A 12188-nucleotide genomic window follows, 5' to 3' on the forward strand; every position below is an offset into this window, starting at 1 on the left:
AGTTATTCTCCATGATGATCTGAAAGAAAACTCTGAAAGAGGAATAGAAAAGGGGACACATACTCAAATAATGGTTGAATTATCATGAGCTGAGTTCATCCTCCTTTACAATGCTTCCACAGAGGAGAGAACCCAGCCTTTCCTCACCTACCACACTCTGACTTGAGTTGAAGACAGGCTGAACAGGCAGACAGACTTCATGAAAACACACAGGTTACACCTGCGATAAAGTGGTTTCTGAGTCAATTTAGCTGACTGAGCACCTGCATGGGTGTTGTTGATGATCTCTCCTTCCTCACAGCTCTGGGGATCTGGGACCTGCAACTCCTCCTCTTGCTCCACCCAGGAGATCTCATGAGCTTCAGAGACTGGAAATCCTGTTTGGAGAGCAATGAACCAGATCTTGTTCATTAAGGTTTGTACCATTACTGCTTCCAGAGCCAGGATCTGAGTCACCCACCCAGAGAGGCTTCTTCCCCACCTTAGAGAATGGGATCTGGCTGTACGAGAGCACAGGACACATTTACCTGAGGAAAGGTGCATCCCCCCCTTTCAATTTGGGAATGGCCTGGCTCTTTCCCCAGGGGAGCTAAGCACTCTGCTGCACTCTAGGGTACAACTCAGCCCCCCTCACAGCCCATTCCAACCCCCTGGCATCCCAGGACAGGAACACACTGCTCAGAAGGGGAGCTCTAGCAGATCTGACACCGAGGCCCCCAGGCAGGGCTCAGATTGCAGCTGCCACATGGCAGGTCACTAGGGGCATGTCTAGACTACATGGCTCCATTGACAGAGCCATGTAGATTAGGTTTGTAGGCAAAGGGAAATGAAGCGGCGATTTAAATAATCACCGCTTCATTTAAATTAAAATGGCTGCCGCGCTGTGCCGATCAGCTGTTTGTCGGCACAGTGCGATAGTTTGGACGCTCTGCAGACAACATCAAAGCCCTTTGTCGACCTCCCCAGTAAACCTCATCCCACGAGGCATATAAAGTCAAATAAACTGAAGTTGAACCCAGATAAGACTGAGGTCCTGTGGATCAGGAGGCCATCTGTTCAGGAATGTGGCATGGCACCTGTTCTAAATGGGTTTACTCTCCCCCTGAAAGAACAGGTACACAGCTTGGGAGTCCTCCTGGACCCTTTTTTAACATTTGAAAATCAGATTTCTTCGATGGCCAGGACTTCATTTGATCCGCCAGCTGCGACCCTTACTGAACAAGCATGACTGGGCCACAGTGATCCATGCTCTTGTTACATCCCGACTGAATTACTGTAATGCACTTTATGTGGGGCTGCCTCTAAAGAGCCTTCGGAAAATTCAACTGCTCCAGAATGCGGCTGCTCGAGTTTTAATTAACACTAGTTATACAGAGCACATTATGCCAGTGCTTTGGCAGCTGCACTGGCTTCCAGTATGTTTCTGGGCACAAATTAAGGTTTTAGTTATGAGCTATAAAGCCTTAAATGAGTTGGGTCCGGGATTTCTGAAGGACCGTCTTCTCCCATATGAACCTGCCCGGGGATTGAGGTCAGCTGGGGAGGCTTTGCTTCGTGTTCCCCCACTTGTGGAGAGAAGATCAACATCTACACGGAACAGGGCCTTCTCAGTTTTTGCTCCCAGGCTGTGAAATTCTCTTCCTCGGTATATTTGCATGGCGCCAATGCTAGCGTTGTTTCGGCATCAGGCTAAAGCCACCCTTTTTATTCGTGCTTTTATTAATGTTTGGCTACGTCTACACTGGCCCCTTTTCCGGAAGGGGCATGTAAATTTCACCAGTCGTCGTAGGGAAATCCGCGGGGGATTTAAATATCCCCCGCGGCATTTAAATAAAAATGTCCGCCGCTTTTTTCCGGCTTTTAAAAAAGCCAGAAAAGGGCGTCTAGACTGGCCCCGATCCTCCGGAAAAAGTGCCCTTTTCCGGAGGGTCTTATTCCTACTTCGAAGTAGGAATAAGACCCTCCGGAAAAGGGCACTTTTTCCGGAGGATCGGGGCCAGTCTAGACGCTCTTTTCCGGCTTTTTTAAAAGCCGGAAAAAAGCGGCGGACATTTTTATTTAAATGCCACGGGGGATATTTAAATCCCCCGCGGATTTCCCTACGACGACTGGTGAAATTTACATGCCCCTTCCGGAAAAGGGGCCAGTGTAGACGTAGCCTTTGAGTTTGTATGTGTGTGTTCCTCCTCTCTATATGTTTTTAGCTGGTTATGTCACTCTGGGGTCTCATATTTTAAATTTTTACATATATTTGTATTGTGGTTTTTTTGGTAAGCTGCCTTGAATATTTTAAATAGAAAGACAGGGTAAAAATAGTTAAATAAACAAACACATGGAATGCAACAGGCATCTTGTTTGTGTCAATGTAGGAGAGAAGTCACAGGAGGGGCATGTTGATGCTGACTGCAGACTGAACTGGTACCACTATTGGGTTGGGACAAGTCTCACTATACCTGAGGAGCTTGGACACTAGTACTCTGCTCCTTTCCCAATAAACCTGGCCGAGCGCCTTAGACTCAAAATAGAGCCTGGGTCTTTCTTAGTGGCAACCCTGAGCTGTGCTGCATGTGCACGACACATGCTCTGCCAGTGCCGCTGGCATCAGAGCTCCAGAAAGAGCCGCCCTGAATAGCTGTAATGACGCTCTGTGGCACTAGCAGCAATTCATATAGCACTGCAGTCACTATGGGAAACAAAATGATCAATCACAGCAGCACCTGGGAACTCCGGTGTAAATCAGGACCCCACTGTGCTATCGGGGTGCTGATATGGAGCTAAGCATCACCCCTCTTTAGTGTACGTATCCTTCCCCCCACCCTGTGACACAGGGACACTCTGTAAAAGCTAGTAAAGAGAGAGGTGATCACACACACAGAGTCTAAGAGACTTGATCAAGGTCACACAGGAAACGTGTGATGGGCAGAGAACTGAACACAGGTCTCCTGAGCATGAAACCAGACATTTCCCACAGGAATAAAAAGTCCCCACCCGAGGATATTTAACTCTGAAAAGACAAAATACATTACATGATTTATCTCCACTGGACACAGAGGCAAGTGAGCCCCAGAAAGAATGAAGCTGAACTTTTGGAAGGAAACCCAACCTGTGCCTGAAATGCAAGGAGAGCTCTGCTCACGTTTCTCTACTACAGAGCTACCTTGGACAAAACACTCCCAGAGCGTGAACTGCCTCATCCACCCTCCCTCAGCCCCAGCATCCAGCCCCTCCCACTGGCTGGAACAGCATGTCACAGAGACTAGCTACAGGCAGGAAAAGACTCTGGGAACTGAACCCTCCTTCTAGTGGCTGAGCACTTCCACAGGGGACCCTTCAGGTACTAAGAGTAGCCGGACCCAGAACTCTGGTACCTGCTGTTCCTGCCTGAGCCCTTCTACTCACACCTCTGGTCAACGCACAAGATGGGCAAGACGGGGGGGAAGCGCAGTGAGACCTTAGCTGTGGGAAGAGCAGCACCATTGTTATGTCACTGAACCTGCTTTCCCTGGGAGGGGCTATGGAGGGGACAGTCTTTCACACTAGAGCCAGGATTATTGGGGCAGAAGCAATGATCAACCCTGAACCAAACCCAACCCAGCTGCTCCAGAGCCCACCCAGCTTCTGATACCCAAGGGGAAAGGAATCCTTACCCAGCCAGTTCACAGCCTCATAATTCTCCTGCATCACATCCCTGTAGAGGGCTCTCTGGCCCGGGTCCAGAAGAGCCCATTCCTCCTCAAAGAAATACACAGCCACCTCCTCGAAGCTCACCAGCTCCGCCACGGCCATTTCCTGTCCTTGACTCTGCTGGCCAAGGGCTGAGCTGGAGACAGACATGGGTGTTCTGCAGCCTGGCAGGAGGAGAAGGGGAATTGGAGACATTTCAGAAGGGGCTTTAATCCTTTCCACACTCCCATTATCCCCAGACTGTTCCTGGTGACATATGTGCTAGACTCTGCTATTGTGGGAAAAAGTTTTAGTCTAGATATCCCATAAACAGTGCACACAAGTTAGATCCCAAATCCATATTCATTTCTCTCCATACCTGGCTTGAGTTACAACATTACTGTGTCTGCAACAATGGGATTTAGTTCTCAGCACCTAGTGTTTCTGATAACAAGCCACATATTCATCTGCCTGAACATGGATATAGGTTAAATACAGACTGTTGTATTTAAAACCCCTACTCTTCATTCATGGATTTGCAGCACAAACTTCGCTCTCATCTGACAGAGACGTTATAAACCCTTTCCACAACAGAGAGTCAGTGATGTTAACACCACCATTCAGATGCTTCTTATTAAACACGTGTGCTGAGTGTTAGCAGGATGAGATCTTAAAATTCACGGATTCATGGGATCAGAAGATATCCTCAGTCATGCAGTCTGACCCCCTCTGTGGCACAAGCCATTACACTTACTCCAGTTACCCAGGTACAAAGCTCTGTTTCCCCACAGTGTATTTTCTAGAAAGTCCCCTGGTGACTTGAAGACATCAAGAGATTGAGAATCCACCAGTTCTTTGCTCATTTGTTTCAGCAGCTAATCCTCTTCCCTATCAAACATTTGTTCCTCCTTTCTAATCTGAAAGAGTCTGGCTTCAGCTTTCACTTATTCGCTCTCACTGAGCCATATCCACTCAACAGGGTGGGAAATTCATTTTGATCGGGGGGGGGGGGGGGGGGGGAGTGGCAAACAGAAAGTGGCTGAGAACTGCACTCTTCCATGACATTAATGCAGGGTCTGGGATGGGTACTGGGAGAAGGAGGATGCTTGGAGTAACGGTTTGGGATGCAGGACGGATAGAGGGGTCTAGGAGGGAGCTTGGGTGAAGGAGACAGGCTGTGATCTAGGACACTGGATTAACCAACTATGCATTAGATATTTAAAGTAACTTTAATTTAGAGAAGTGACTTAGTGGCTGTGGGTTTCTGACCACTGAGAGCTCTTGCATATATGGCTACAGGAGGAGGACAGAGTTTGGGTATGCAGAGTGCAGGGCAGGAGCGGGGAACAGAGATTACGAGAGGAAGGCAGAAGTTGGGGTGTCAGAGGCAAGCTCTGGATAGGGGACTTATCTGAGTGACTCCTGGGCAGAGACCAAGCACCTCAGGAAGGCAGGGAGCCTGCCCAGCCTTCTCACAGGCTGCAGGGCCATGTGGGTGTGTGAATAATTACGATCCAAAGGGGAGGGGATGCAGTGCTGTTTCTGGTCAGAAATTGGCAAATAAGATTGCCCTGGAGGTGTAAGCAGCACCTGAAGCCTTCCCCCCTTCCCCCCTCCGGGTTCACAGTCACTTTCTGAGTGGCTTGAAGATGGGGAGTGGCATCCATGGGCTGGATCCGATGACTTGGTGGGGTGGATCCAGCCCATGGGGTGTATTTTGCCCAGGTCTGCACTAGACTTAACAGCTCTTGGGGATCCAGTAGTTTCTCGCCATGAACAAATTGATACCATGGAAGCCAGTCAGCTCTCAGACTTTCAGCCTATTTATTGTTTGAAACTAACCCCATATTGAAACTGACTGAGCAGTGAAATGTGAGCCTGAAGGTAACGTCCATTGTGTGCTTTAACTTCACCCCTTTAGCATCACAAACCTATCGACCAGACTTGTTTCTCCAAGTGTCTAAAGGTCCCCATGCAGCACCCCTGCGGCTCCTCACTGATCAGTGGGTGAGATTTAGTGCTGTGTGCACCGTGGTCGCTGGGTTTGGTTGGTAACTTCAATGACAATCCCATGAAGATGTTTTCACAGGAATTCTCACATCACTTAAAGAATTTCCACCAGCAAACTCACCTTGTTTGAAAGCTCCCAGGGATTTTCCTCTTGCTCTCTCCAGTGCAGAGGGCAGAGTGTCTGGTGGAGGAAGGAATCAGAGAGGTGAGATTCCAGGCTCTCCTATTTATAACCAGGGCTCGACAATTAGGGCAATCTACTTGCCCGTGGCGAGTAGATTTTAGCCCAGCGCGGCCATGCAGTGCGGTCAGCGCATACACAGCGCGGTCTGTGCAAGCGCAACGTGCGATTCCATGTGGCTGGTGAGCGGGGCTCACCACCACTTGGCGAGCCCTGTTTATAACAATGTCCATCTCTGAACTCTGTGTTTCAATTGAATCAGAGACCAGACAGAGACACACAGGTATTTATTATGAAAGTCTGAAACTTTCATTTCCTCTCTCGGGCACCTCAAAGTGATACAGCCAATATCCCTGCAGCCTCAAATCCGTCCCAGAAGAGACAAGCTGTAAATGAGAGTTACTCTTGCCTCCCACTTGGTTTTTCATTCACTTACTGCCTCTTATCAAAACCTGGAGCTGTGGTGGCGGAACACGTGGCCATCACAGTATCTTTAGCCATTTTGATCTCTGAATGGGAGGTTCAGAGTTTTCAAACCCCTGGCTCTATCTGCGAACAGTTGGGTCTGTTCGCTCAGTGTCTCTAAGGAGAGCAGACTGATGGGGCCGTCATTCTCCATGTGGGAATTGAGGCAGGGGAAGGTTGGTTTCAGAGGCCAGATTCAATGGTCTCAGATACTTGAACCACTTTCCCCATATCCATCCCTTCCAGGTATCTTTGAACTCCCTCAGTCTCCCCAACAGAGCAATCATTTTCTGGGAAAAACCTCTGACTTGTTCTTCTAGTTCAGGGGAAATCTCTTCCGGCAGCTGGAATTGCCCCATCTCACACCTGGACAGAAACAATTCAATGTGATTGTATTTCATTTACTGCTGGTAAGTTCTGGCTAGTAAGTCTCAGCTCTAACAGGCCTGGAGTTAGAATTCCTCCAATTCTCCCAGCCTGAGAGCGGGGACAACACATCCCATGGCCATGCAACCTTCCCCTCAAAGGTCCCACTGCTGTTCTTCACCTCTGGCCTGGGGAGACTGGCTGGGGGACAAAAGCGGAATAGAGTCTCCATGGCCAACTCACTCCTTGGCCTCCAGACACTGAGGGTATGTCTCCACTAGCTCGTTAGTTCGAGCTAGGTAGGCAAATGAGGGCAACCGGAGTTGCAAATGAAGCCCGGGATTTAAATATCCCGGGCTTCATTTGCATGTTCCCGAGGAGTAACATTCCATGAGGAGTAACAGGTAACTCGAACGAAGGAGTTAGTTCGAATTAACGTTTAACTACCACGTCTAGCCACGGGCAGTTAGTTTGGACTAAGGGGGATTGAAAAATGGTGGCGCCCAGGAACATGTAAATGAAGCACGGGATATTTAAATCCCGGGCTGCATTTGCAACTCCGGTTGCCCTCATTTGCCTACCTAGCCCGAACTAAGGAGCTAGTGTAGACATCACGTGGGAACCTTCTGTCCCTCAGGGTAAAGGGCTGAAGGACTCTGTCCACGGGAGACTAGACTGAGACACCAGCTCCCCTCTCCCCAGCTCCTTCCACACAGGTCTCCAAACAGCCCTCGGATAGGAAAGACTCTGGGTCCCTGCTGCCCTACGCTGAATGTGCCCAATGCTCAGCATTGACAGGCCCATGTTCCACCCCACAGTACTGAGGCAGCCAGTTCCCAGGGAGGTGACAGCTCCAGGAGACACTTGAGGTCAGACTGTGCCCTGAATGGGGAATTCCAGAGTCTAAAGTGCGAGGATGAGACCCTCAGAATTAAATGCATCAGAGATATTCATGTCTAACATCTGGTTGTAGAGCTCTGGGGAGATGTGGTGCTAACATCCGCTCCAAGCCTTTTCCCTGCTCTGTGCAGTGTGAGGAGAGAGAGAGCCACGTACCTACTCAGGGTGCTTCTGACGTCCTAGAAAAGAAAAGACAGAAAAGAATATCAGCCCCATTGGACACACACAGGGGACCTCAGGGAAGGGATTTTGAAAACATGGGAACAAGGGGCCCTGCCCTGGCCCCAGGAACATGGATCCCCTGAGCAAATGGGGCTTTGCCATCTCCAATAGATCCGTGCCTGTAACTCTACAAAGAACAGGAGTCACTCGCATGGCAGCAATGCACAAGGTGTTACACTGAGATCTGACAACTGGGACCCAGCACTTGTGATTCAGGAGCCTCCCTTCCCTGTGTGGGGAGCTGGGATGTTTTTCCCTCATTCTCACCTGCAGGAATTCACTTGTTGGCTTCTGACACGTCCCCTCCAGTTCACTGATCCCCTTGCTGAGGCAGGAAACCTGCACGGAGAGTTTCCTGACAGTGTCAATCTGGAACCTCCCGAACTCCTCATCTAGCTTTTCCAGCTGGCCTACGAGTCGCTGCTCTTCTTCCTCCAGGAACTGCCGCAGCTGCTGAAACTCAGCTACAATCATGTGCCTCTTGGCTTGGGTCCATTTCTGTGTGAAAACAGGGAAAGGGCTGGCCAGGGGCATGAATGGAGCCCACGGCCCTTTCACGGGGAGCTGAGTGCGCAGTAGGGAGAATATCTTGGAAAACCCTAAAATTCGTGACATTTGACTCTTTGTGATTACTAGGCAGAAGCATCTCTCCCAGCATCTCCTTTTGCCTGTGTGTCCCTTTGAAAGGGATGCTCCCATGTCTGTCATGGGCACCATCTTTTGTTATTCATGGGCTCTGGGAATTCAGACCCAGAGCAGCAGGAGGCAGGACTCCCCACCAGCCTGACAGATACCCAGGGAGAAAAAAGAAGGAAACGTGTTAATGCACCAAGTGAGCAGACAGCCCTTCAAAGGGACATTCAGCTCACTTGGGGAGGATGAGTGGGAAAGCCAGAAAGGATGGACATTAACTCATGCACTGACACAGATACTCAAGGCCTTTCTACATGTGGATCTCACCCTGCAATCCATGATCCAGGAGAAACACAAACAAGCCCAACCTCACCAAGGCCACACAGAAGTCTGCTTCCTAACACAGCCCTCCCACTGCCAGTCCCTGCTGGTCCATAGCCACAAGCACTTACCAGATACTCCTGGCTTTTCCCTTCTGCTGTTGTTCTCCTTCTCAGCAGCTTTTCTCTCTCCTCCCTCAGAGTCTTCAAATGAGCCTCCAATTTTTCCTGAAGAAACTGAAATAAGCACAAAGGCAAGCCACATTAGCTGTTGGGAGCCCATTTATCTGCCTTTAAGAGAGTCCTAGTTTTGTGGAGCTCTGCCCTTGTCCAGCAGGGACTCAGCCCTGGAATATGGCTTTGTCCATAGAAAAAGACACAGGAGGAGACTGCGGATGCAGCAGGACACCTACGAGCATGGGGGACAGATTGGTGGTGGCACCTTTGTAAAGAATGATGCAGGTGGTTAACAATACTAATCATGTAACCGATTACAATTTTATCAGTGACAGTATTTTTTAACCTGCTGACAGGCAGGGTTGGTAGCGGAAATGGGTCTCTTGGGGCCAGGGAACTCTTGCGAGGTCTGCCGGGGTGGCCACAAGAACTGCTGGCCAATGGGAACGCCCAGCAGCTGCAGACTGACTGTAGCTGCCAGAGCAAGTGGGCACTGCATGGGCAGTGGGGAGTTTAAGTGGTAACTGGCACCGAGAAACATTAGCTCATCAGTTAACCAGTTTGAACTCTTGCTACACTCCAGTTGAATCCCAGTTTTGCCTGGCATGGACCTGCACTTCCTGAAACTCTGCTATGGGTGGAGTGAAGGCGCTCGGGGCCTCACGTAACAGCCAGCCCAGCAACTTCATCTAGTGCCCAGCTGCTGCATCTGAGTTTAACCCCTCATGGAGCATCCCAGAATTTCAGCATCCCTGAGAGAAACCTCGTCTCCCTGATGGGCCTAGGGCTTTATTAAGACATTTTTCTCTCGTAAGGGCCACACTTCATCACTGTTCAGTGATGCTGAGGGGCAGGGAGCAGTGTAGTCTAACAGTTGGACCAGGGTTCCAGGCTAAACTCTATCACAGACGTGCTTGGTGACTATGAGCAACTTGCTGCCCCACCTTCTCTTCCCACAGTTTGTCTAACTAGACTGTGACCTGATCAGGGCAGGGACTGACCCTTGCTGGGTGTTGTGCAGGGCCCAGATACCATTGTGGGTCCATAAGGCAAATGACGGATTATTATTCCTGCTCCTCCAATCAGTAACACCTCCTCTTCTTCAGTCCCAAGGCAGCTCACTGACCGAGTGGCCTGCAGTTCCTGTGATCTAAACCTCTCTGATTGTTAACTTCCTTTGTGCAAACACCCCTCCTGTCACCAGTGAGGGCTGGGTTTCAGGATTCAGATTCTCAGAAAAACATTTCCCACATCAGGTATCAGTAAAGACTTGTCTTAAGTTGCCACAAAATCAGAGAATTTACTTTTTACAACATCTCTTGTACCACGAAGGATTTACAGTTGTTTCACACCTGTGCACAGTAACAGTTAGTGAAATTAGCCCGTAATTAAAACCCAATGTTATTTCCCATCACAAGGGACAGCCACTCTGTACCTTGTACTCCTGGGCAGCTTCCTGTAAGGGCACCAGCATGTGAGCTTGGGATTTGTCATACATCACACAGATAGGAGTTTGATCCTCTTCACAGAACAGCTTCAGAGCCTCCTGGTGCTCCCCGCACACCCCGTCCCATCTTGCTCTCTTTGATGACTGGAAACTCATCTGCTTGGCTAGTTCCACCACGTTTGCCAGCTGCCGGTTGGGCCGGAGGGGTCCCTGCTGCTCAGTGTCTCTGCCCTGAGGGCTGAGGGGGGCCTGGCAGGAATTGTGCCCACACTGCAGAGCGACAGGGGCTGTGAAATCCTCCAGGCAGACGGGACGCGGCGCTTCCTCCCGGACACTTTCCACGGGGCTCTCTGCAGCCATGGCTGCCGCTGGGCTGGGGACCGGGGCCGTGTCACTGTCCTGAGCTCAGCAGTGGGGGGGCAGGTCTGGGGGGCAGGGGCCTGAGGTACCAGCACTGAGGATAGAAAAAACTCAAAATTAAAAACCAAAAAAGCCCCAAAAGCTTCCTTCAGCCCCCCCCCCCCCGTCTCCCCTGGGCCCCTCAGCCCCCTGCCCCAGCCAAACCCCGCCCCCCGTCTCTGTGCCCCTCAGGCCAGGGCCCCGCCTCACCCTATGTTCAACCCCCCCCTTCCCTCCGCTCACTCTGCAGCCCCCTCACAGGCCCCCGGCACCACCCAGAGATCAGAGGCCTCCCAGCCCAGGGCAGCGTGAGCGTCAGGAAGCGCCAAGAGCCCGAGAGAGGGAGCGACGCTGGCGTGGCTGAGAGGCGGGGCGAGGCAGCCCGCGGGGAGCCCACTGCCCAGCCGGAGCCGGCCGCCCCGATCCCGAAAGCCGGACCCACCAGCAGCACGGGATGGTGGATCACAGCCCCTCCCCCCGCCGTGCCAGCCTCGCAGCGAATAACGGTCCCAACCGCCCGTCAGAGCGGCTCGCGGCTCAGGGCGCGCAGCCCGCAGGCCGCCGCGGGGTGGGCGGGGCCTGAGCACGGTCGGGAACGCGCTGAAAACCCGGCCGTGGAGTTTGGAATGGGGCGGCCGCGGTCAGACCGCGCATGCGCAACGGGTCAATGATTCCGATCGTTCTCCAGTGCCAGGGCTTGCCTCAGACCGAGAGATGCCGGGCCACGCCCCCATTCCCGCGGGGTGGGGCTCCTCGGGACAGATGTTGCTTCCGCCTCTGGGCGCCCACAAGTCCGATCTCCAGGGAGCGCGCCCGTAGCACACAGGCGGCACCGTCCTACCCGCAGCAGCGCCACGTGTCCGTGCCGAGAGCGGCTCCCTGGGGGCCGTGACAGTCTCTCAGGTGGGAGCTTCCTACGGGACCCCGGAGCGCGGAAACACGCTCCGGCCCTTAAACCAGCTGCTGCGCTGGGGGCCCAAGAGGCGCTGCAGATGATGAACCACGCGCGGACCCGCGCTCCCTGCCGGGTCCCCCCCACGGACCCACCCGGGCAGAGGTGATCGCGCGGCGCTGGGGGAAGCGGGGCAAAGGAAAGTGCCGCGTCTGCAACGGGAACTTGTACCCCCCCCCCCCGCGCAACTTCCCCCCGATCCTACCCCGTACCCCTCAGCCCCATGACCCCCGCAGCGCCCACAGTGAAACCCCTGCCCCCGCCTCCTCCATCAACTCCCTCCTGCCCCCACATCCCTGGGCCCCCAGCGCCGCCTGGTTCTCACCCCGCCCCCACCGCGACCCAGCGGCAGAGCCGGTACAGCGCCGCTCGGGACACCGCCTGCACGTACGCATGCGTCAGCCAGGCTCCGCTCCTCTGCAACCTCATCAGTGACGTTGCTTGCTCCGCCCC

At 52.3% G+C, this 12188-nt stretch overlaps 1 protein-coding gene across 2 annotated transcripts in view; it reads right to left on the reverse strand.

Moving 5' to 3' along the window:
• Positions 1 to 11859, reverse strand: part of LOC102454544 (zinc finger protein RFP-like) — a 35396-nt gene extending 23537 nt beyond the window's left edge. The window contains exons 1-9 of one of the 2 annotated variants that reach the window (XM_075909472.1): positions 11226 to 11852; positions 10373 to 10838; positions 8893 to 8997; positions 8075 to 8305; positions 7742 to 7764; positions 6621 to 6685; positions 5795 to 5854; positions 3648 to 3848; positions 264 to 377 (exon numbers count right to left, since the gene is read on the reverse strand). In XM_075909472.1, coding sequence (XP_075765587.1) covers positions 264 to 377; positions 3648 to 3848; positions 5795 to 5854; positions 6621 to 6685; positions 7742 to 7764; positions 8075 to 8305; positions 8893 to 8997; positions 10373 to 10744 — 1171 coding nt within the window. In that variant the 5' untranslated portion in view covers positions 10745 to 10838; positions 11226 to 11852. Of the gene's footprint in view, positions 1 to 147; positions 378 to 3647; positions 3849 to 5794; positions 5855 to 6620; positions 6686 to 7741; positions 7765 to 8074; positions 8306 to 8892; positions 8998 to 10372; positions 10839 to 11225 lie in introns of both variants that reach the window. The other variant, XM_075909473.1, reaches the window with a different exon arrangement.
• Between the last annotated feature and the right edge of the window lie 329 nt (positions 11860 to 12188).

The sequence above is a fragment of the Pelodiscus sinensis genome, chromosome 26 (genome assembly GCF_049634645.1).
Source record: "Pelodiscus sinensis isolate JC-2024 chromosome 26, ASM4963464v1, whole genome shotgun sequence".
Lineage (NCBI taxonomy): Eukaryota > Metazoa > Chordata > Testudines > Trionychidae > Pelodiscus > Pelodiscus sinensis.